The 25,241-nt window shown below is 40.8% G+C and overlaps 2 protein-coding genes across 6 annotated transcripts in view; one reads left to right on the plus strand and one right to left on the minus strand.

Annotated features, from left to right (window-relative positions):
- The window catches only part of LOC141999552 (rho-related GTP-binding protein RhoF-like), a 144,015-nt gene extending 131,264 nt beyond the window's left edge, over nucleotides 1-12,751 (minus strand). For 2 of the 4 annotated variants that reach the window (XM_074973109.1, XM_074973108.1), the window contains exons 1-2: nucleotides 12,183-12,317; nucleotides 11,408-11,861 (exon numbers count right to left, since the gene is read on the minus strand). In XM_074973109.1, the coding sequence (XP_074829210.1) occupies nucleotides 11,408-11,491 (84 nt within the window). In that variant the 5' untranslated portion in view covers nucleotides 11,492-11,861; nucleotides 12,183-12,317. Of the gene's footprint in view, nucleotides 1-11,407; nucleotides 11,862-12,182 lie in introns of all 4 variants that reach the window. The other 2 variants (XM_074973106.1, XM_074973105.1) reach the window with 1 other exon arrangement.
- Nucleotides 12,752-13,863: 1,112 nt separating this feature from the next.
- Nucleotides 13,864-25,241, plus strand: part of SETD1B (SET domain containing 1B, histone lysine methyltransferase) — a 70,222-nt gene continuing 58,844 nt past the window's right edge. For both annotated transcript variants that reach the window (XM_074972344.1, XM_074972345.1), the window contains exons 1-6: nucleotides 13,864-14,266; nucleotides 14,471-14,625; nucleotides 15,056-15,154; nucleotides 15,609-15,879; nucleotides 19,824-19,936; nucleotides 23,246-24,421. In XM_074972344.1, coding sequence (XP_074828445.1) covers nucleotides 14,194-14,266; nucleotides 14,471-14,625; nucleotides 15,056-15,154; nucleotides 15,609-15,879; nucleotides 19,824-19,936; nucleotides 23,246-24,421 — 1,887 coding nt within the window. In that variant the 5' untranslated portion in view covers nucleotides 13,864-14,193. The remainder of the gene's footprint in view (nucleotides 14,267-14,470; nucleotides 14,626-15,055; nucleotides 15,155-15,608; nucleotides 15,880-19,823; nucleotides 19,937-23,245; nucleotides 24,422-25,241) is intronic.

A 25,241-nucleotide genomic window follows, 5' to 3' on the forward strand; every position in this document is an offset into this window, starting at 1 on the left:
GTAGACTATATTTTCACCTTAATTTTAGGGAGGAAGCCTGTTTAGGAAAGATAATAGTGTATTATATTTAACATCTTTACCAGATGCCATACAGGAAATGTGAGCTAGTGTTTAGAGTGAGGGAGCAGAAGTTTGGATACTGAATTCATTTCCCCGCTCTACTGTTATTATTTGTATGACCACAGCACCCAGGCGACCTCGTCATGGACCAGGATCCCATTGTGCAAGGTGCTGTAAAAACACAGAACAAAGAGACAGTCCCTGTCCCAAACAGCTTACAATCTAAATATAACATAAGAGACAATAGATGCATATATAGACAGAAGGGGGAATAGGAGTAAACAATGAGATAGTTAGTATTCGTCAGCATGGTAGGCTGTGGTCTCTGCACAGGAGCATTGTTAATTTTTTTGTCGGCATCACCACCACTCTATGGCCTTGTCTACACTAGGAAAATTTTGCCAAGATAGTTATACCAACCAGCATAACTAAATTAGCAAAAACCTCCTAGGCTGTGTCTACACCAAACACTTACTGATACTGGAATATCAGGATACTATTCCAGCAAAGCATTCCTAGTGTGGATGCAGCTATAACAGCAAACCTGTGCTTTGTACTGGTATAGTAAAGCTATACCAGTAAAAGCGCAGATTTGTATAAACGAGGCATGCGTGAATTTGGTTAAGTCATTTAACTTTTGTGCTACCTGTAAAATGCATATAAAAATAAGTCAATGGGATACTGTGAATCGTAATGTTTGTAGAGCAGTTCGAGCTCCACCCACAAAAGGCACTATGTAAGTGCAAGACACTATCAGTACAAGTTACTGTTACCTCTGTTTGTCCCAAGTGGTTAGCTAATTTCCAGGGTCCTGCAGGTTGTTTCAGGTAGGAAAAGAAACTGATGATGGAGACAGGCTTTTTTTTTTTTTAATGCAATCCTATTTATTTACAAAGAATGGTCAAAGTCTTGTTTCCTTCAGCACAGTAGGAATCAAACAGAAGAGAGTTTCCTTGCTCACAGTTCCAAGCCTCGTTCAGGTTTCAGAGTAGCAGCCATGTTAGTCTGTATCCGCAAAAAGAAAAGGAGTAGTTGTGGCAACATAGAGACTAACAAATTTATTTAAGCATATGCTTTCGTGAGCTACAGCTCACTTCATCGGATGCATTCAATGGAAAATACAGATTTTATATACACAGAGAACATGAAACAACGGGTGTTGCCATACACATTTCCCCATGTTTATTCCCCCTCCCCCCCCACTGTTCCTCACACATTCTTGTCAACTGCTGGAAATGGCCCACCTTGATCATCACTACATAAGGTTTCCCCCCAACCCCGCTCTCCTGCTGTTAATAGCTCACCTTACCTGATCACTCTTGTTACAATGTGTATGGTAACACCCGTTGTTTCATGTTCTCTGTGTATATAAAATCTCCCCGGTGTATTTTCCACTGCATGCATCCGATGAAGTGAGCTGTAGCTCACGAAAACTTATGCTCAAATAAATTTGTTAGTCTCTAAGGTGTCACAAGTAAGCTTCGTTCAGCCATCCCTCAGCCAAAAAGTTCTCTAGGCTTTCTCTCGGGACCATGCTCCTATAGCTCATTCTGCTGTCTCCTTGGCTTTCAGCTCCTTCTCTGTGTCTGTTTCTGTGGTGTGTCTCTCTGCTTCTCTCACAACCAGCTTCATCAGTCTCTGCCCTACCCCCTGCCTTTGCTATATCTGTCCCCAGGGAAACCTCTTGGGCCACATTGTTTAGCTTCTACTCAAGCCCTACCTTGTGCCTATGTTTGGGCAGTACTCCTATTATTTCAGCTGTCTGGTTCCATAAAGGAGCTCAATTGCTTTTTTACACTTTATCCAGAATGAAAGGTGGCTGTTACACCCACTAGCTTAAATAAGGTTTTGCCCAAATCATAACATTATTAAATTGTTACTTGGCCAATTAGGAAATAATACACTGTTCAATTCTTTTCAGCAGAAAGAGCTGCTAAAACAATTTTCTAGACTATTAAGTAATGTGGAAAAAGGAAATTTCAATGAGAAAATACCCTATCTGCTTTTCCATGTCTTGGAAACAGAGTTCCTGTTTAATTTGGCCCAAAGTGGCTCATGCACTAACCCAGTGCAAAACATGAAGGCAAACTATGCATATAAACCATCCAAATGCTACCATAATGTTCAAAGGGCTAAAAAAAGGAAAACTGGACAACTGTCTGTGGCAGGAAAATGGAACTGACAGCCAACTAGAAGCACAACTCAGCAAAACCAGGCAGGGAACATTCAGCAACTCTTATGTAGATGGGACAGATCTGGTTCGTAAACCACAGATTGTCTCCCACCTAGAAAGCAGCTATTTATAGGGCTCAAATCATCAGCTTATTTAATATGGATAACTGAACACCTGTCAGATAGGATTAATTTTTGGGCACTACAGACAGATTCCCCCAATCCTTTGTGGCACCAGCCCCCTCCTTCAGTCCAGTACCTGGTCCTTGAGAGCATCTCCCTCAGGAGGCTGGTTTACAGAGTCCTCTCAGGAGAAAGAGACCTGGAATGGGAGAAGCACAGGCAATACTGTGTGCAGATGTGTTTGCCCCATCTCAAAGAATATATACTGGAATTGGAAAAGGTTCAGAAAAGGGCAAAAAAAATTAGGGGTATGGAATGGCTTCCATATGAGGAGAGATTAAGGAGACTGGGACTTTTCACCTTAGAAAAGAGATCACTAAGGGGGGATATGATAGAGGTCTATAAAATCATGACTTGTGTGGAGAAAAATAAATAAGGAAGTGTTATTTACTCCTTCTCATAACACAATAACTAGGTGTCACCAAATGAAATTAATAGGCAGCAGTTTTAAAAAACAAACAAAAAAAAGTCCCGTCCCTCCACAACGTACAGTCAACATGTGGAACTCCTTGCCAGAGGATGTTGTGAAGGCCAAGACTATAATTGTGTTCAAAAAAAGAACTAGGTAAGTTCATGGAGGATAGGTTCATCAATGGCTATTAGCCAGGATGGGCACGGATGGTATCCCTATCCTCTGTTTGCCAGAAGCTGGGAATGGATGACAGGGGATGGATCACCTGATGATTACCTGTTCTGTTCATTCCTTCTGGGGCACCTGGCATTGGCCACTGTCAGAAGACAGGACACTGGGCTAGATGGATCTTTGGTCTGACCCAGTATGGCCGTTCTTATGCAATACTTTCCCTGTCCCAGGAACCTGCTCCAACCCCAGTAGCCCCTAGTCTTACCTCAGCATATTATTAATCAGTTGAGAGAGGAGTTGCACTCAGAGAAAAGGAAAGACTTCACCAGCAGGGAAGGTGTTGGGAAGTAAAGTGGCTCATCATCACCGACTCCTCTCAGGAGGGAGTGGAGAAAATGAGCAGGTCACAGCTCTCTGGAGGCGTGGAGAGAGCTTACTTGAGTTTGGGGATTAGAGCTGTCTTGCAATCTGAAAGTAGTCTTCAAGGGTTAAAATAAATAAAAATATTTGGAAATAGGCTTGGGTCAAAAATGCAATAAATTAAAGGGTTAACACTAATTTTAAGAAAATATATTAGAATAATGATAGAAATGGGATTAGGGTTATTTAATTTAAAAAACAGAACATGGGAAGGTCAATTCTAAATAAGAGGCAAAGGCTATAATACATTTTAAAAAATGTAAAAGGCATGGGTTAAAAATGCACGTAGGATTAAGAAATATGCATAAATGCAAGGTACTATTCTAATGTGATAGCATTTTTCACCCACTTTTCACTGGGATAAGTGTCTACACAAGTTTCAGAGTAACAGCCGTGTTAGTCTGTATTCGCAAAAAGAAAAGGAGTACTTGTGGCACCTTAGAGACTAACCAATTTATTTGAGCATAAGCTTTCGTGAGCTACAGCTCACTTCATCGGATGGTGCAGGTGAAATAAGCTCTGTTTTCCTCTTCCTGTATTTTCTATCCCATCATTTGCAGGCCTTTTAAGTTCCTGCCTTATTTCTTGCTCCTATGTATACTGTTCTCTCTCCTCAAAAAGAACAGGAGTACTTGTGGCACCTTAGAGACTAATAAATTTTACTCCTATTCTTTTTGCGGATACAGACTAACATGGCTGCAACTCTGATACCTGTTCTCTCTCCTGTTTCTTTCCCTTCTGAGTTGCGCTCTTGACCTCTCTCATATTTCTTTTCCCGACTGTGTTCCCTTGCTCTGTGTAAGATCTGCTCTCTTTGTAATCTACATTGTGCACATATGCTAGTTCTCCCTCACCCCGCCATCAATGTCTCTCTTTCCTCAGCACCTCCTTCCTCTGCTCCATAAAGTTTACCTTCATCTCTCATCCTTAAGCATTTTTGCCAGGGGCCCTACTAGCCAGCCAGAAAAGGAACAATTTTGCCATGCCCACTGCTCATGTTTTCATGTTGCTTACGCTTCTTAATGGATCAAAGGGAACTGATGTTTCTTCCACTGAACAGCTGATTGGTAGCTAAGGTAAAGAAGAATCTGCAGCTGCTTAGCAACTGTAAGCTGCTGTGCTATGCAGTAGAGTAGGGCTATAGCGGACCAGCCAATATTAGGCAGACCACATATCCAAGCCAGTTCTACTGAAACACCCTGGTTTAATAAACCAGCTGGAGCACTTGAACGGCCCTGTCCAAAAAAAAAAAAAAAAAAAAAAAATCAAAACTAGGATACCATCAGTAATAGCAACAACATAAGGGGGAGAAAGAACTCAGCTTGATTTCATATCACAAGTGGAGCTTGCAATGTAGTAGTTAGAAAAAAAAACTGTTTCACTTATAATCTGAACAAATTTGAAAGTCATCACAAGAGAATAGTTCACAACTTTTTTTTTTTAAATAACTAACAGCATTTTCTATCAGCCAGTTATAGTGATCACAGACACTGCATTCACACTTCCTAAACCAGCTCAAGTACAATAGTGTCTCTAGACCATTTGAGTGATTGAAGTCTCAATACACAAGTATTTTGATCCATATATGTTTGTAGTTTACCACTCATAGTGTATTCTTTCATTTCCTATCAATAACACAACCTCATTGAATGCCAAAATTCATAACTACTGAAGTAATTTCTTGACAGTTTTAGGACAAGAAGCATTAAGCCAACATTTTGAAATGATGTAATAACTTCAAAGTACTGATCAATTTCGAGCTTGGTTAATTTATAACAACTTTTTAAAGTTTCAAAGTACTTTATACAATTACCAGCTGTAAACACAAAATGAATCATTTGACTTCAGCCATAGCTCTACTTCAATTGTGAATGAAATGAGATGCAACAAGCTGGTATACTACTGGAATTGAATTTGCTTTGTTATTCTTTTATAGCTCAAAAATTATTATATTTTGAAAGCATTCAAAAACTGTCTTGATGTGCTGCTCATGCTTAGTATTACAAAAAGTATAATGAATAGCCAACATACTGAGGTTACAAAAATCATATGTGCATCAAATGACAAACGGATTTTTTCTGATGACAGATGTGTTCTTTCCACCATATGTGATTAGTTATGGACACATCTTCTTGTATCAAGATGGTGAAAACAATACAGTAGGTTAAAGGTTTCAAGTCTCATGCTAGATCAGTGGTTCTCAACCTTGTTGGGCTCAGGGACCCCTTTGCAAATGTTTATGGCTTGTTGCGACCCAGCAAATAGACTGGGGGTGGAGGCCCTGGGGTGGTTTCAGTCAGATCCTACCCATGAGGGGGGTTGAGTCCTGCCTAGCACTCACCCCACAGTGGCAGTTCCTGTGTTGTGGGGCTGGCTGGCCTTGGCTCTCCACTCCAGGTGTTTCACCGCCACTCAGGTTTGGCCCCAGCCCCCTGACTGGACCAAATTTGTGAGAGTGGAGTTGTGACCTGGCTCATGGAGTTGCAGTGCCACTCACTCAAATTTGGCCTACCCAGACTCTCGTCATCATGATGGCTGGGCCAGACCTGAGTGGTGCTGGGACCCCAGAGGTTGCAGTGCCTGGAGCAGGGAGGCGATCCCAGCCAGCCCTGTGGGACAGGAACCACAGATGTTGCCAGGCAATCCTTTGAAACATTCTGGTGACCCCTTTTTGGGTCCCAACCCATGGGTTGAGAAACCCTGTGCTAGATCATATGTATATCCCCAGTGACTATATTACAGGGCAGGGTAGAGGTAAAAGGCTGCCCTATCTAGAGATGGCATACTTTGGCTGAGAAATTACAGCCCCACTCTGGCAGAGGTTAAAAATTGTATGGCACCAAAAAAAAAAAAAAAGGAAAACCATCTTCCTTGGTCAACCTTCCTATTCTAACTATTTTAGGTTCTAGTATAAATTATATCATGTTTTGATGAGATTACAAGTTTGGTTGATAAAGGTAACAGTGTTGATGTAATGTACAGAGTCAAGTCAAATGCCTTACAGAAGTCTAACACTCTGATTAAGAAACTAGAATGATATAATATCAACATGGATTCAAAACTGACTAACTGATAGGTCTCAAAATGTAAATTGTTAACATGAAACCATCAATGGGTGGGAATGTTCATTATGGGATCCTGCAAGGATTGGTTCCTCACCCTATGTTATTAAATACTTATCAATGACCTGGAAGAAAATATAAAATGGTTACTGATGAAGTATGCAGATGACAAAGACTGGGGTAGTGGGTAAATAATGCAGAGGACCGGTCAGTGATACAGTGATCTGGATTGCTTGGTAAACTGGGCTCAAGCAAACAATATTTTTAATATAGCCAAGTGTTTTATTATGGGCAAATGTAAAGACATACATCTGGGAACAAAAAATACAGGCCATGCCTCCAGAATGGGAGACTCTGAGAAGCAGTAACTCTGGCATTGTGGATAATCATCTAAACATGAGCTTGCAGTATGATACTGTGGCGAAAAGGAGCAAATATGATCCTTGGATTTATAAGCATGGGAATATTAAGTAAGAGTAGAGAAGTCATAGTACCTCTGCATTTAGCACTGCTGTGACTTACTTGGAATACTGTGAGCAATTCATGTGCTTATATTTCAAGAAGGAGGTTGAAAAATTGGAGAAGATTCAGAGAAAAGCCATGAGACCGATTAAAGGATTGGTAAACATGCCTTATAGTGAGACTTAAGGAGCTCAATCCATTTAGGTTATCAAAAGAAGATTAAGGGGTAATGTGATCACAGTCTAGAAGTACCTACAAACAGAAGTTTGATAACACCGGGCTATTAAATCTAGCAGACAAAAGGTATAACAAGATCCAATGGATGGAAGTTGAAGCCAGGACCCCCCCCCCCCCAAATTCAGACTAGAAATAAGGCATAATTATTTTTTAAAAATGAGTGTAATCAATCACTGAAACAATTTATCAAAGAGTATGATGGATTCTCCACCCCAGAAATGTTAAAAACAAGACTCAATATTTTTCTAAAAGATATACTCTAGTTCAACCACAACTATTGCACTTGAAGCAGTCATTAGCTGCCGGAAGTCCTATGGACTGTGTTATGCAGGAAGTCAGACTAGATGATCACAATGATACTTGCTGTCCTTCTATTAATCTACTGTCCAAAGCCGCATGAGAGTAGCTGCAAATGCCTGCACAGACACTGCACTACTGTACTAGTTTCTAATTTACTATTGTAAAAAAACTGGTACGGTATAAAAGACTTGTAAGACTGAATACAGTCAAAATGAATGTTTACCAGGGTAGCTATAAAACTTATCATATAAATAACTGCTTCTATAGTGTCCTTCATCCTAGGGTATGTCAGATATAACACTTTGTCACAGAAATGCAACGGTGTCTGGGATAGCGATGATAGCCACTTGGACAACTGACACAGAGCATGCTGCTCAATAATGAAGCAGTGGGATATGTTGGGCAAGAACAAATCCTGTGCCTATGAGAAGGAGCATTATTGAATCATTAGGAAGCACACAGAGCAGAAATCTGCTTTTAAGGTGTCTCTCTAAAGATCCCCATGTACTAAAACTGAGTCACTAACTCAGAGAAAGTCTGCGTTGACCTTTCTGGGATTTAAAATGCAGTGATAGCCCACTGTTTCAGACTTGATGCTTGGTTGCTAAGCCATCCACTCTACACAGTATAACTGCTCTCAGATGCCTCAACAACTTTTAGACTACATTTAAGACACTTACTATTTAACAACCTTACAAAAGCAAGGAAATTCCAAGTTCAGACATATATGATGCGATTTTCAGGGGCGCTAGATAGCCTCTTCTTCACCAAGAGCTGCAGGTGCTCAGTACTTCTGAAAAATAGGCCACTAATCTCTGCTTCAACCCACTTTATGGTACTTACTGCAGCACATTTGGGCCCACGTTTTCAGTGCACCATCACACTGGCTTTCACTTGCATATATGTGCAACTCTCCACACACACTTTTCTAGCACTAACACTTGCTAGGGCAATTAATAGATAAGATTCTACCGCCTGAGGACACAGGTGATGGTTTTGCACGCTGCAAAGTGGTTAATTGCACACAAAGGAATTAGCACTGGAAAAGTAACTATGTAGATGTGTGCTTGGACAGAGTTGTGCAAACACACACAAAAGTAGGGCCTTAATACATAAAATTCACCCACTATTTGGAAACCATAATCATAGTTGGGTATAACTAGTTAAGTGAAGAACAGAAGTTCAGTTAAACCATTTTTTGGGGAGGAGGGGAGAAGGAGGTGGTAATTTGGGTTTTAACATCTGTTAAAATATCTGAACAGTTTAATATTTATTTAAAAATAAAAAACAAGCACGAGAAAGTTGAGAGATGTTGCTTAAAATTAACTGACCACTTCCTCATTCATCACTTACGTCTTCAGCTTGCACAATATAGTGCAAGATCTAGAACTGTTTTACGATAGTACAAAGTAATCAGCAGCACTGTTTTGATTGGGATGCTGTTTGGCTTTTGTTGTCTTTCGGTAAATTAAAATGGTTTTGACTTCTAGTCTAATAAAAATAGTCAAGGAACATTTTAACAAGGATTTATGGTAAAGAAAGACTATATAGTAGTTTCTGCAAATATCTTTACTAATTATTATTTAAAGTGATCAGAACTACAGGTACGAGCAAGAGCCATGCACATGAATATGGCTTCATGGGTTAGGGCACTCCGTGAGTTTTACATGTTGCTAACAAAGAGATATTTTACTGAATACAAATATGCACTCCACTTTCTGAAATTAGCCCAGAGAGTTTCCTGTTTCACTGTATAAGGGACAAGAATGCGAGAGTGCATAATGACTTCAAAGAGATTCCAGAAAAGCAGGGGAAGGGGAAAAAAAAAGTAATGTTTTTGAACCACTGCATCCCAATTAGACAGGAGAGGTGGCTGGTTAAAGGTATCAGCATTGGAGAGGGAAGGCAGAGGAGCCAGTTTTCTAATTTTAAAAGTAAGCCTTGTGTTTTAGAGGCATTTTCATGTGGGAGTTTATGTTTGTGTATCCCATATAGACACACACACACATACATACAGGTTTATTGCTTGTTCTAGTATAATAGATTGATTCAGGTTGTGGAAGGATCATGGATAAAAATATAGTCAACTGTTAAGAGTAAAATAAACCCTTACATTTATTTTGAAAAAGATGAAAATGCAATGCCTTATTTGCACAATCCTACCCTACCTTAACCCTCTCAACACATACCAAACCAAAGCTTTTACAAAAAACAAAAAAAATGACTAACTTTAGACACAAACTGGTACAGTGAACCCTGCACCATGCATCCCACCTCCAAGAGGCAAGCATCTGTCTTAAGTAGCCACTTACCTTTTTCCCCTCCCATAAAAGTTCATAGTATGATTTTCTTCTACCCTTAAAAGAAGGCCTCCTCTACAACTGGGTTTTTCTCGCCCTTTGGATGGTTGATTAAGGCTGGTTGCATTATCTGATCTAATTTTAGTATGGAGTGGAGTGGAATGAAATGAACTCCTCCCCACACAGCAAAATGAGTATATAAACTTGGAAACAACCACAATACCCTCATACTTAGCTAGATGTAGGAAAATCTATTTAATCTGACATTTCGCATATCAAAACCACCCATATTGGATTTATCTGCACTGAAAACGGACATCTGTTAATTCTCCTTGTGAATAAACCTCCTACACTAGTTTCAATAGTGCCCTACATTTTTTTCCCTAGAAATACAGAATATGAGCTGGCCTCTCGCCTTGATCCTTTCTGTAAGTGGATATAAATGGATCAATGGACTAATATGACCCTCCATTTACTAAAAGTTGAGGCTGACAATAGCCGAGAAGTGAGGGAGAGAGGCCTCTCAAAACTCCTTTTGGAAAGGCAAGGACCCCCCCTGCACGGACACAGAGTGGTGCAGAGACCATAGGTAATACAATGGCCGCAGGACCTACAATGAACAGACAGATCCCTGCACGGCATCCCTGAAGTCAGCGGAGAAGCTGGGGCCAGCCAGCAACCTGATTTGGCACAGGCCATGCACTCTGCTGTCAGCTGCTCCTCCCTCCCATCTCAACGTTGGGCCCACCCTGTTTGTGGGCCGAAGAGGACAGAGGAAGATTAGCAAGATGCAGTGAAACCGACTTTGAAAAACAATGGGCTAAGAGCTATGGGGACTGTTTAAAGGGCTGAACTAAAGATCACAGTTCTTGTCCCGGTCTCTACATAGCTTTACACGTTTCTAGCAACATAAACCCCATTACATGCATCTGCACTCCAGACAGCGAGCCCGTCGTCTGATCTGTGTAAAGAAAACACCAGCTTCTAGAGCGATAAGGGTGCCCCATGCCATTTCCAGGCCATTTGGCTATTTTTGTATTGCACTGGCTTGTCAAATGCCTGTGCTATGCTACGGTCAGTTTAAAAAGTGACCAGGAGGATCTTCATAGCAACAATCGTTTTATTTATAGCCACGAGGGCTTTGTCTGCATTACTCGATGCTGCTTTGTCTTCCCCAAGCTAGTGTCCTGTTTCTTTAAGAGAGCTGCCAGCCTAGCCCTGGCCTCCCCTCCTCGCGCTCTCTCCCCCGCCCCCTCCCGGTCCCCCCTGGGAGTGCCTAGCAGAACAGCAGGCGTTAGCTGGAGCCTTGCCAGGATCTCCGATTACAAGCCCCTGCTCGCTTCCTTCTGCTGCTGCAAAGTGCTTTCACGAAATGGCAACCATTTTTTCCCCGAGCCTTAAAAAACAACCCCCCCTTACTTCTCTTCTTCACTTTCCACAAGCCTCACAAAGGGGGGGGGGGGGCGGGCAGTCACCTCCCTGCAATGATCGGAAATAGAAACAACGCTAGACACTGGGAGACACAGACGTGCTGCCGCCCCCAAACCTGACAAGAATACAGCATTGCAAAGAAGAAGCCATTACGAACCACTACCCCACCCCCTCTCACAAACAATATGGAGTACAACCTGGAGCTGCGTGCTGAAATGCCAGACAGCCACCCGGTTTTTCCCGTGGCACGAGGCTGCAAAGGCATGATACGCTTGGTGCATTAGCAGATTTTAAAATAAAACTCAGCTGGGAGTTAGTTGCATGGGCTCAGTAGCTGCATGAAAGCACAGAACTGCTGTGAACATCAACTGCGTCACTTCTTCCCGACTGTAACAATCCAGGCTGCAAAGTGTCCCTCCTTTGGAGGCAGCCTCCCTCATTTTGGATCTATTTTCAGACCGTTTCTAAAGTAGCTGTCTCTCGTGGGGAAGGATTTTGCAGCGCATTTTAGCGAGACCTTTACAGGCTCGTTGTCACCGTTCTGAAAACAGTCCCTTTTTGTTTTTTCGAGCCAGATTCTTCAGTAATTAGATGGATAAACACGTAAAGGGGGTTCCCTTTCGTCTTCTAAAATCCTCCTTCATAATCTTACTGTTCGGAAATAGATATGGGGGGGGGAGAGAGAGAGAGAAAGAAGAAGAGAGGAACAATTTAACAGCCATGTAATGCCAGCATGGATCCGCATTCTCCCTCCACAAAAAGCAGAGCTGCTAACAAGCGCTTTGTGGAGAAAAAGAAATCACGCTCTGAAAAATATATATTAATATAGTCTGTATATGTATCGATGACACAAGAACAAGTTAGCTACCGTTTTTACAGACGATAATTAGGCTCTCTCTGTCCAGGACAACAACATTTGTTGAACAGGCCTGGGCTATCTGTTTCTCTGCAAGGGCAAAAGGGTTTACTTACCCGCTCACCACTGATGAATGCAGTTCTCAAGGTGAAGTTGTGTTGTTTAGCTTTTTTAAAACATATTTCTAAATATATAGCTATATAATCTGTATCCCCACTTCTCTGGGGAATTTGCAAGTCAAAACGTATCTTGTTAAGACATTTAAAGATCTTTATATGGCAATGGTGTAGCATCAAAAAGCTATAGAAAATGTTGTCCAGTTATGTTGACTGAGTATCCAGTTAGGACTTTTACTCGAGGCTTAAATCTAGGTTCCTGTGACAGATTTACTCTGTACATTAAAAGGACAGCCAGTGGCTTTCCAGACGACACAGAAACTCAAAAATGTTTCCCCCAAATATTTTAGTCTGTACATGTTAGTGTGAAAACACCTGGTTAACATTTACTGTATGTAAACATTTTAAAAAACATCTCTCGCTAGATATTTTGCTTTATAAATAAAATATTTTAAAAGCATAAAATTGTTTTAGCTAAACAGACAAAAAAACATAAGACATGCAAATGAAGGCTCAGAAATAAGGACAACTCCAGTAACATTAACATGAAAACTACACTTAGTAAGGACAGAATGGATTGGGTACTTACAATGTAAAAGAAAAAAAGTTTATCATAGTAAATTTTTATGCCAGAATTCACTATTCCTAAATCTATATTTAAAACGTTACCTTATAAGCACCAAAGGAGTTAATAAAAATGGCCAGGAATTAAGTGTTTAATACAGGAACTATTTTTTTAAAATTTATTGTTCAGTCATAATATAGTTATAAAGATTAAAAAACCCAAACAAAAATATGTATTTACTTATTTTTGAATTCAAAATTGTTACTGCTGACATAAGGGTGTGCCATGACCTAGTTACACAAGACAAAGATGGATTCCAAATCATAAGGAAAAATCCAAATCTTTTTTATCTTCCTTCTTCATTGAGTCCTTTAAAATGTTGTCAGACATTAATACAACACTGAGAAGTCCTGAAATGGATGGTGTGGATTCAAATAAAGTATCCCCTTTTGGAACAAAGGAAAACCCAGTTGGCCATTTAATTCCATTGCAGAAAAATGGCTGCCTGATCTGTTGGCCTCTCCTTAGCTGTCTGGTGAAGGATGTTTTTAGATCAGCGTCTAATAACTCAAGCCAAATGGAAGCTGCGCGCTGATTGGCTGCGGGCTCCTGGTGCCTTTAACCAGCCAATTACCTAACCACGGCCAAATTACAAACCAAAAGCACAAGATGAGCTAAAACAACATGAAGCCCAAAGCCAGGCGAGACGCTCCTCGCCCAGGAAAAGAGGCAAAAAGAGAGATCCCCAGCTGCCTTTCACCGCTCAAACAAAATGGAAGCTCCACGCTGATTGGCTGCTGCAACCCCAGGACCTTTAATAAGCAAAACTGCTACTTTCTCCCCCTGGTTCCCGTCCTGTGCAATGGACACATTGTAACACCGCGGCTCGCCAGCCAGCGGGGCTCGGTGGGGCTGCGGGAACACACTGTAGCGGGGGGCCAGACACACAGCCATTCAGCCCGTGCCCCGGGCTGCTCCCGGGCTGCCCCTGCCAGGCTCAGTGAGTGCCCCCAAACTTGTCCCCCCTCTGTCCATCTTGTTTAGAAACAGTTTGCGCTAAGGTAAACGCAGCCCGCAGATTCCAAGGAATTCCCTGCATGCCCTTAAAGCGGGGGGGGGCCCCCCTCCCCAGGCTCGGTCGGCTCGGGAAAATGCATGGCCCTTTATTTCGGGTGGGGAGGTGCCACGGCTCGGCGAGGCTGGGGGCTTCGCGGCGCGCTGCAGCTGCTGTGAATGTGCCTTCGGTTGAGGGCGGTTAGCCATTAGCCGAGCTCCATAGTGGTGTATTGTGGGATGCCTGAGAAGCAAGCAGAAAGCACACACACAATATGTGTTGGCTCGCAAAAAAAGGAGGCAGGAGCCTTTCAAAAGCAGTGTAATGTAACCAGCCGAATGTGAAGAGGAGCTCGCCTTTCGCTGCAAGGAGACGATCGGCCGCCTCACTCAATGTCTTTCAAGGAGATCAAGGCAGGGGAAAAAGCCAAGCACCCAGAAGACCATGGCAAAAAACAGAGTTCAAGTGAGATTGGGTCTTTTCCCCCCCTCCCCTTTCTGTCTCTTGTCTCACGGGGGTTGTCTAAGATTTCCCCCATTTTAGAGTCTTCCTGTTTGTGTATTCCCCCCCCCCCAGCTTTGATGGGTTTAATGGGTGATTCTTAAAATGGGATCTTTATTACATTTTTTTAAAACTTTGTGTTTTTCCCCCCCTCCCCACCCGCGCCAGGTTGGATCAACGGAATGGAGAACAGCACACAAGCCAGCACTTCTGTCGAGAAAAGAAATCACCACTGGAGAAGTTATAAATTGATTATTGACCCAGCTCTGAAAAAAGGACAGCATAAACTCTATCGTTATGATGGGCAAAATTTTAGCATGCCTGTAAGTGTTTTGCTTTTTAAAATAAATTATATACCCCGCACAAACCTCTACCTAGCCCCCCTCTCTAGCAGTCCTTGTTTAGGGGAGGTGTTGTGGGGAAAGGATTTTTTAATGCTGTAATAATTCATGTTGTAACAAATGTTGGAGGGTGGGGGGAGGAAAAGGCACGAAAGTTACTGCCACCTGACACAATGTATTCAACTGTCAGGATCCCAAGAAGGAGCTAAAACCTGGAGCTTTATTTCTCTGTGTTTCCAATCTGTGTCTATTTCCCAGTAGTATCGCAATTTGACACGTGTTTGTGTGCTTTTCTCTTCCCCTGAGGCTTCCCCTGCTTCCCTGTGGTATGCTTCCCGCCCCCCTGAAATTTCTAGCAATATTATTGATGTTTTTTGTGTGTTCTATTTTCCCCCTCCACCCCACCTTGCAGAACTCGGGAATTGCTCCGGTGGATTGTGTCAGAGATCCCAGGATAGGAAGAATATGGACCAAAACCAAGGAGTTGGAGCTTTCTGTTCCCAAATTCAAGGTACCTGCACTAACCTTTAGGTTTAGTTTGGATTCTTGTTATTTGTCAATTGAGCTTGAGTTTGAAATAACTTAATGGGCCCTTTAAATGACAGATTCGTATTAATATTATCTGGCAAACCGTTTAATAATAATCCTATTCCATAAAGAAATCAATACATCTGTCTGATAGGATCCGTTTACCTGTTTTGAGTTACAACTCTGATGCTTGATATAGCTGCTTAAAATATGTTTTTAAGATGAAAAAGTAATCATTTCCATATGAATTTCTGGGAGTGCAGAGGCTGGATTTCTCTTCAGACTGGTGTGACATTGTTTGTAGACAGTTTCTTTCCCCAGAGTTCTAAGGAGACTAACTCTGTCTGTCCGTTCCAAATGATTTAATTTTCTGCTGCCAGTCTCCCTCCTGGTTCTTAATTATTTGTATTTAATTTTGTGTTTGTATAAATCTCCAGATTGATGAGTTTTACGTGGGGCCAGTGCCTCCCAAGCAGGTAACCTTTGCCAAGTTGAATGACAACATCCGTGAAAACTTTCTGACCGACATGTGCAAGAAATATGGTGAAGTGGAAGAAGTAGAGATTCTCTACAACCCCAAGAACAAGAAGCACCTGGGCATTGCCAAAGTGATCTTTGCCACAGTGAAGGGTGCCAGGGAAGCCGTCCAGCACCTGCACAACACATCAGTCATGGGCAACATCATCCATGTGGAACTGGATACAAAAGGTGGGAAGCAGAATTTAGCTTAATTCTCTGTATAGTTGCAACCCCCTGCATCCCCTCTCTCCTCTTAAAGTGATATGCTTTTCCAGACTGGAGGGGCTGGATGATTAAAAAATACTAATAAGTGAATGTTACTCTTTCCCCATCTGCCTGTCTCTCCTTTTCTCTGGGCCATTGGAAGTCACGTGGAGCTGAATGTGTTGTCTGTTGCTAGGAGACAGTCCTGTAATTTACAAAATGCTGCCATCCTGTCCATTTCATTCACTCACACTGACACCGGGTTTGGCAAACTCTGCCCTTGCAATCGCCCTCAACCCATTTCAGAATCTCTTTACAAATGCCTTGATCTAAACTGGTGACTGTTTTCAGAGGTTTAGAAATGCACTTCGAAATATGGTTGTAAAGTTTTTTCCTGTCTTCGAAACTACTATATCTTTAAAAAACACCCGACTGAACTGCAGCAGGATCCTATTTTCTGAGCTCCTGGCATTTCACTGGTACTTAGCAACAAACCCAAGTCTGGCAGTAAAAAGTGTACAGCACTTGACACTGTGTGAGAGCACGAGAGTGTGTGTGTGTATGTGTGTTCTCTCTCTTAAAGGGACAGTAACACTTTTAATCCTCAGCATAACTGAGGCACAATGGTACTACTACAGGAATTAACAGTACAGTAACTATTCAAGTACTGAAAATATTAAAATTCTGCTTATTATTGTTTTATGTGTGTTGTTTTTTTCCCCCAAACATGCTAGTGAAGGACCTTTCTAAACATCTGGCTAAAAGCTAAAGCAGTGAAGTACACAAAACGTTACAGGCATTTATTTGTAATTTTTATTATAATTATTTATTATTATTTGCACTGTAAACATGATAATTCCAGTTTTAAGCATGTGTTGCACTGTTTATCTTCAAGAAAGAGGAAGAGCCCATGAACACCTTTCTCTCAAAGCAAAAAGTGCTTTGTTTGTCTCCATTAACCATACAAAGTATAAAAAGTGTTTCAACAACCTTCAAGTGCAGTCAGTGTTTACATAACATTTAGTATGTAACACATGTTATGTGAGTATAATGGAATAATTTTTGACATTACTGCCTAAATATTAAAAGAATGCCCAGAAAAGTTTTTTAAATCATTTGCCATTATAAATAAACCGTGACTGTGAAATGCATATGCTTTGATTTTTGGGATTTAATATTTTTAGCCCTATTTCATCTTAAATTGTATATCACCCTATTAATTTGAAATTTGAAGAAGATTAACATATACATTGAAATTGGAGCAAAAGCCACTTTCAGATTTAATAATGGGAATTAAAGTGGATTCACAGGGGGTGAAAGTAGGTATTAAGAGGTTTCAGAGTAGCAGCCGTGTTAGTCTGTATCCGCAAAAAGAACAGGAGTACTTATGGCACCTTAGAGACTAAGGTGCCACAAGTACTCCTGGTTTTTTTAGGTATTAAGAGAGTTCTTGAGCAAGCTGATTGGAGAGTTTTCCTCAGTTTTTTGTTGATTTTATATTTCACTTTTGTAATCCTAGAACAGGTGGTCATCGTTCAAGAGCTAGGAAAGTTAACTGCATGTTAAGTTGTGGTTTTGCATGTTTTAATTACTTTGGTGAAAACACTAAGACCTCTTAATTTTAAATTGCACTTTCATTTTTACATATAACTCATAAACTCTCTCTATGCGACTCATTTTAACCTTTTAAAAACTTGTGGCTATTCTGGTTCTTTTAAAAGATGCAATAATACCAGCAATGCTTTGTGGTATGGCAAGATCAGTTAAAATATAACGCTAAAAATAGCGGTTGCAGCTTATGACATCTTTGGCTACACAGTCTGTAATATTTATTTTACTTATCCATTTATTCCCAATATTCAGCTTTTCCAGAAGCTAGTAAAATGCACTTTTATAAAAATTCAATATTAGATTCCAAATTTTAGCAAAATAAATGAGTATAAAAAGGAGTGCAAGAAGTGTTTTATCTGTGTATTTAATGATCAAGTGGTCAGAGCACAGGACTAGGAGCTTGGAATTCATGAGTTCAAAATTCCCACTTCTGAGATGGACTTCCTATGTAGCTTAAAGCAATTCAGTTAACTTATCTTCCTCCATTTCTCCATCTGGAGAATGAATATAATAGTTAATTACCTACCTCACTACCTCTATGGGGGTAATTCAAAGCTCTGTGAAAATGAAAAAACTAAGTATTTATTAATGTTTTACTGAATAAAAAGGGGAAAATGAGGAAGCTACGGTATTTGTGCTATTTTAAAAAAACTAATTTTAAACTTGCTTCTACATCACAACATTGATGGCGAGTGCTATAATTTCATGTAAATTCAATATTTCAAATGCTCTGGGCCAGATCTCCAGCTGCAAATTGTCATAGCTCCATTGACTTTAACTGGGCGATGACAGTTTACCCAAGTTGAGGATCTGGCCCAATATTTATGTATGTGAAGCAGTGTTGTAAAACTGAACATTATTGAAGCCTGATAGGCAGTATTTATTCATCCAAAATTGAATTTAGTGGGCGTTTTACCTGAATAATGCAGTATCAAGCTCTTAATCTGGAGCGGATTCTTTAGACAAGTGCATTTGTAGATACTAGTTATGCACAATTATGTACGAGAATTGGGTGTTTGATCCTGCAGCACTTACTCATGTAGTCCTGTTAAGTGGGAGTACTCACTCACTTGAATACATACTGTGTGTGTGTGTGTGAGTGAGTGAGCTGCAGGTTCAGGCATTGGGTTTGTGCATTTTTACTGTATTTTATTTCTTTTTCAGTTATACATTACTTACTTTTTTTATTTGTAACTGAAAAGAAAAAGATTAAAAACCCTGGGTAAGAAACATCTTCTGCTGTGTTGACTTAAACTGAATTTTCAATTAAAAAAAATTATTCTCACATTCTAAAAAACAAAGAACACACCCCTCATGTAAGCAAAATTGAAAATATCTCAAAGGGTCTGACCCAGCTTCTTTTGAAATCCATGACAAACTTACTGACTGCAAAATGAGCAGGCTCAGGCTAAAAGTAAACAAACTTGTCTAATATTAAGAAACTGTGTCTTCACTAGAATTTAGCAGCCTGAAAATGAGAATGTTAAACACAGATATCAGTATTGCATGCAGGTTTGCATTCTGTAGAATGTTCATGCTAGGAAAGTGCTACATACACATTACACCAAAACACAGGTTAGCTAGTACCTTCTTGGAAAAGTGATAATTATTTTGTCCATTGTGTTCGATTGCATCTCATTTGTATTAATAACACCTCATATTCTATTGGAAAGGTTTATGAGGAAAAGGCTTCTAAACTGGCTACAGGTATTGTCAGAATTAGTTGTTGCATTTAGTGAGATGAAGCTTTTATAAAAGTTACAGTTTTGACACATGTAAACCATTTGACACTTCTGAGAAGAGAGAGATTACTGCTCGCCGGAAAGCATGGCGCAGAAACAGAGCAGCCAAATAGAATGAGAAGAGGGAAAAAAACTACTTAGAAACCTCTCTCTCAAGGGAGCACATTAACAGAGGCTACAGTATCTTTAATTATATACATCAAGTTAAGTGTAACTACTAATGCTGGATTCTGCCCTGGCTAATTTTTTTACTGCTTTCCAGTACCTTTTCCCATTCATCTCAGAGAGGTGGCCTATTGGTAATGCATTTTTTCAGATGCTGTAATTGAAGATGTGGTCATTCCCATTGTCCGAGAAGGGAACGCCTTGCATCACTTGTCCCGCAGATTTTTAAGAAACAGTGGCTCTTACCTTAAGTGCTGCCCTGGCCTCCTTTACTGGAAAGATGTTGGCTAAAATGGGGACTATTAAGAGTGCTAGCTGGGTCTGGGGAAGGCTTAATAAAGAGACTTTCGATGTACACTGTGTGGCTTTTTTTTTTTTTTTTTAAATAAACTTTCATTGTGGTTTGTGCAGGTGAAACCCGTATGCGGTTCTATGAACTGCTGGTTAATGGTCTTTACACTCCGCAGACCCTTCCTGTAGGCAATGAGCAGGATGTCTCGCCAACTGTGAATGAAACTCAGCAGGTACAGTTTGCTTGGGTGTATTTTAATCGTACATTTCTAAAAACTTACAAGCAGACAGTGGTTGATTCAAATAGATTTTCCTATAACAAGTGACGTGTGGTATTGTTTTGTTCCATCCTGGGGTAGTTTTGTCAGTACATTTTAAAAATTACTTTAAAATTCATTATCTGTATTTAAATAAATACATTGAATTTAATAACTGGAACTTGCTACAGCAAATTTAATTCTTTAAGTATCATGCACAAATTCACGCTGTTCCTAAGTGAATATTGTGAGTGATTTGTGTCCTGTTATAAATATACAGAACCAACTAAATGCATCTTAGTAACTTTAGTAATTTCTGTAATTAAGGATGCAGGGCCAAATCCATCCATCGGGTCCTCCTGTTGAATTCAGTGGAGTGACTTGCAAGGATAAACTTGGCCTCTTTTCCTTCACTGTAAAGGTTATTCTAAGCTTTTGCTAGAAGATGGATAAGATGTGTGTTTTGAATTTTAAAGGTTAGGGTATCTTTTCTGCTTTTTTTTCTCTTAAAAATATCAGGAATGCCCATCCTGGTTCCTCTGTAGTTTTTCAGGAGGCTGTCTCATGCGTTTGAGATTTTCCCCCCACACCTTTCAAAATGAAGAGTAGAGGTGTTGTGTCTTTAACAATGACATCAGTTCTCCAAAATGGTCGTTGGAATCAGTTAGTTAACAAAAACAGAGCCAAGAAGTTCCAAACTCAGGTGTCTAAAGTTTGGCTCTTAAGTAGTCTATGTAAACATCTCTCTTGCAACTGACTGAACAGGCAGTCACCTGCTTCTTCATGGACCTCCATTTAAATTAGAGAGATTCTTTATGGGCCCACCGTTGTGCGTGGAATCACCTGCTGGTTTGGAGCCATAGACTCCCAAATAAAAGTGGCCTGACTTTTCAGTGGTCTTGAGCATCCTGAGCGCCCATGGATTTCTGTCCACTTTTATGTAGGAGTCTGATTATGGATTTAGGGGCCTGACTCGAGGCATCCAGGTTTGGAAGTTTTGGCTTTAATAGTTTTAAACATTGTAGCTATAAATCTTTTCCCCCTCTCAATTGCTCACCTTTCTCTTTCTTTGATTCTTATACTGTTCTCATTTCACTAGTTCTCCAGATAGACAAGCCTTGAATACTGAATGTGAAAATCAAACTGGGAAAAAAAAAAAAACACCTATCCCCAAACTCCCTCAAAACAAAACCTTTCAGGTCATCTTTCTCCATCATAAAGAGGCCTCATTTCCTCCTCAGCAGGTCATCCTTAAATGTGGAAGAGTGGAACTGAAAGAGGTTGTGATTTGACTAGATAGCCCAGTCCTGCCAGGTGCTGAGCCTCCGCTGTTAGGCACCTTTCACTCACAGTGATTTCAGAAGGAGTGGATGGTGCTCAGCATTTCACAGGGAGGTACTTATTGCCTCATTACAGATGATCCAAAATGAATGTGTACACTTCTACTATTATGGGTTGGTTTTCACAGTTATTAATGAGACATCTAATTGCTTCATCATTTTTTGTTTACATCACTCACCACCATTATTGTTGATTAAAGGGCTTGCAATTTATTATACAATATTATCCTGAACTCAGTTTTTTGGGGGTGACCCACAGAACAGTAATTCTGGTGAGTCCTTCAGTTAATGTCTACCAGATTCTGCCAAGACACTGCTAATGTGCTGTAGTAATTCCAGTAGAGTAGCTTGAAATGTCTTGATTTGCCTCCTTTCCTCCTGTTTCAGCAGTAAAGGTCAGCTGATCTGCCTGCTCCCTCCTTACAGCCCTCCCTCACTCAGGGCCTGATCCAAAGCCTATTGAAGTCAATGGAAAAACTCCCATTGACTTCAGTGGGCTTTGGATCTGGCTCTTTCGTTTCCCTTGGCTGGGAGTGCGCTCTTGGCTCTCACCTGCAGGCAATAAAATACCCAGAGAGTTGATACACAAATTAATTATAGGAGGAGTAAGTCTGACCTAAGCTGCCTTTGTAACCTTTGGAGGAGGGGGTGGGGTGAGGAAGAGAAAGTTTAACTGCCATATCTTTATGGTCTGCAACAGTCATACCATGCAAAAAATAACTACATCTGCAAGTGTGTTTGTGTCAGTGTATCAGACAGTTGGGTGCTGCACAAAACCCGGCAGTGCTGCTGATTCTGTGGAGCCACTGGCATGCAAATTTTAATTAAAAAAGTAGCAGATAACTTTTAAATAGGATCTTTAAAAACTATTACTTCACTGCGACCTCAATAAAATCTTCTCTGTTTTTTGGTTGGTTGTTTTTATTGTTGCTGTGTTAGAGCTCAGACCATCTCTTGCTGATGTGCAAGGGATTTAGACTAGGTAACTCTCTGTTGCCTATCTACATTACTGAACATTGATTTTGGCATGATGCTGATATTACTCATCATTGTTTGCGGGGTCTTTCTTTCTTTCTTTTTCTTTTTGTTACTGGCTTCAAGCTTTAATCGGATTGTTTGGATAAACCCCTCAGTGTGCCTTTGAAGTAAATTTCATTGAGATCTATTATTTGGCTGTTCTGCAAGGTTCATGTTTTTTAGTTTTTAGATTCCATAACTGAAAACATTCTACCTGATCATTGTCTTTGTGAAGTTTCTGTTTAATTTTTGTTTGTTTGCAGTTCAGACACAATCTCTTTACATATAGTAGATTGACTCTTCTGCTAGAGCTTAACGTGTGACAGGTGGGGAGATCAGGGGTCTGAGCCGACAGTCAGACCAACAGAAAGCCCCATTGACTTCCACAGGTTCTGTACTTGCATACAGATCTACTATGTGGAACTGATAGCAGGTGTGGAGCCAGTGTGTGTATGTATGTGGTCTGGTTTAATATGTGTATGGTCTGATATGTAAACTAGCTACTTGGGTCCCTTCATACTGTGTAAAACAGTCTTAATCTTTTGGTTTCAGTGGTACTCTTTCATTCTCTTCTCTAGTTACATTCAAAAACTGACAGAATTTTTTATTTTATTTTCAGTATTCTTGATGTCTCATCTTCACCTGATTCTCTTGACCTTTAACATTGCTGCTAAAGAATAAATAGTATTTGCCCATTTCCTTTACTTCCTCTCCTACAGACTTTTTAAACTAAAATAACTGCCTACATATTTCAATGGATAATTATTTGTGCATGACTTGGTTTTCAGAGCTACAAGCACCCCTTACTGCCGTGGAACTCAATGGGAAGTCTTGGTGCTCAGCTTCTCAGAAAATCAGACAAATAGTTTTTGAATGTGTGTGTGTGTATATCTATATATATTATTTACTTTTATTTTATTTTTTATAGTTGACTGATTCTGTAAAACGTCTGAAAGACAGTAACCTTTCTTCTGCGGGATCATCCATTACCCCAAACAGTAGCACCCCGTTTTCCCATGATACAGCCTATTCCAGCTGTCGGCAAGACACCCCAAATTCGTATAGCCAGTATACCCCACAGTCCCAAGGAACCCCGCTCACCCCACGACTGGGGACTCCGTTTTCCCAAGATTCAACCTATTCCAGTCGTCAAACGACACCAGCTTACCATTACGGACAGGACTCTGGGTATAAACCCAGGAGACATGAAACAAAATTTACAGATGCCTACAATAGACGACCAGGACATCACTATGTCCATAACTCAGCAGGTGTTTACAGAGGGTCAGAACATCAGTTTAGCACGTTCAAGTCTCATCAGCAAGAGCCAGTACAATATTCTCACACTCCTCCCTTGAGCCACTCGGGTTCTTCAAGTTATAAATCTGCCTTCTCTCCATACCAAGCACCAGCTGTATTTCCCCCATCTGATGAACAGCAGTATCCCCAAACTTCCAGAGACACTGAGTACCGGAGACCTGCACCACCTCCAGCTGAGATCTTAATAGAAGGTAGTGCTGCTACTAATATTGATTTTGTTCCTGTGAAAGAAAAACAGGAGGAACTCCCATCCCTGCCACAGTCAAACTGTCTTACCGAACAAAGTACAGCAACCTTCTCTCAGACTCCAGAAAGGAGTGAGACGCCTGGCACCCCAACCATGGAGTCTGAAATGCAGCATAACAGTTTAGACTCGAGGATTGAGATGCTCTTGAAAGAGCAGAGAACAAAGTTACCTTTTCTCAACGAACATGATTCGGACAATGAGATCCGAATGGAAGGTAGCCCTATCTCTTCCTCCTCCTCCCAGCTTTCTCCTATCCCATTGTATGGCTCTAACTCTCAGCCCAGTTATAGAGGTCAAACCCCATCCTCACGTCCCTCCAGCACTGGCTTGGAGGACATTAGTCCAACACCGTTACCAGATTCTGATGACGACGAGCCAATCCCTGGGACAGCTACTCTTAGTCAGAATTCAAGAGGAACGTCAGAGGCAAGTATGACTCCTATTGATCAGCTGAGTAGGACATCCAAAGCTGAGACTTCTGAGACTAAAGAAATGCTGCCTGGTGACCAGACGCCAACATCAGAAAAAATGGATGAGGTAAGAGAGAGAGAGAGAATTCAGATAAGCTACATGAATGTCTATGTGACTAGAACAAGGTAGAGCATGTACTCTATTCAAAAAGTGGTCTTTAAAAACTGCTGTGGTTTTTTTGAGCCAGGGTGGTTTTAGCCAGGTTTGACTGAGGGAGTTGGTAATGGGTTAGATGTGACATGAGCTGATGGTCTTAGTCCAGTTCCTGGTACACAGGCATCCCTATTTCAAGAACAACCCCTGTAATTGGTAGTTTCATGTAGGGAGCTCTAGGATTGAATAGTCGATAGAAACTGAGTTCCCCCTTGGGGGTGCTCCTTCCAGCTTAGGGTTGAAGCTTATTGGTGAGACTGTGTGGAAATTTGCATTACCACTGCTCGTGCATGTACTGTCCTGTGGATCAACAGATTCTTGGGTCACCAGAGCTGTCAGTCCAATACCGCTTGCCAGCTCTGATGTCCCTTTTAAAAAATACATCTACTTTGGTAGTTGTCACATTGTTTATTCCATCAGGTGTGAACAGGAAACAGTTGTTGGGTTCTAACATACTCTTTCCTTAAGCGATTTAGACGAGAGGTAACTGACCTACTGGGGATGTGTTCCACTGAGTCTTCCAACAATAGAGCACAGCCTGCTGCCTCTAATGGAGCATTTGGGGATGAAGGACATCAAGAGCTTAACTATATGGAATGCTGCCAGCAGACAGAGAGTGCATTGCAGTGGGTGTTTTATTTGGTATTTCAATTGAAACAAATGTGAGTAGCATACTCTAATGTACATTTGGGTCCCAGTATAACACGTCACTGACAGTCAAAATATATATCTT

Source organism: Natator depressus, chromosome 15 (genome assembly GCF_965152275.1).
Source record: "Natator depressus isolate rNatDep1 chromosome 15, rNatDep2.hap1, whole genome shotgun sequence".
NCBI lineage: Eukaryota > Metazoa > Chordata > Testudines > Cheloniidae > Natator > Natator depressus.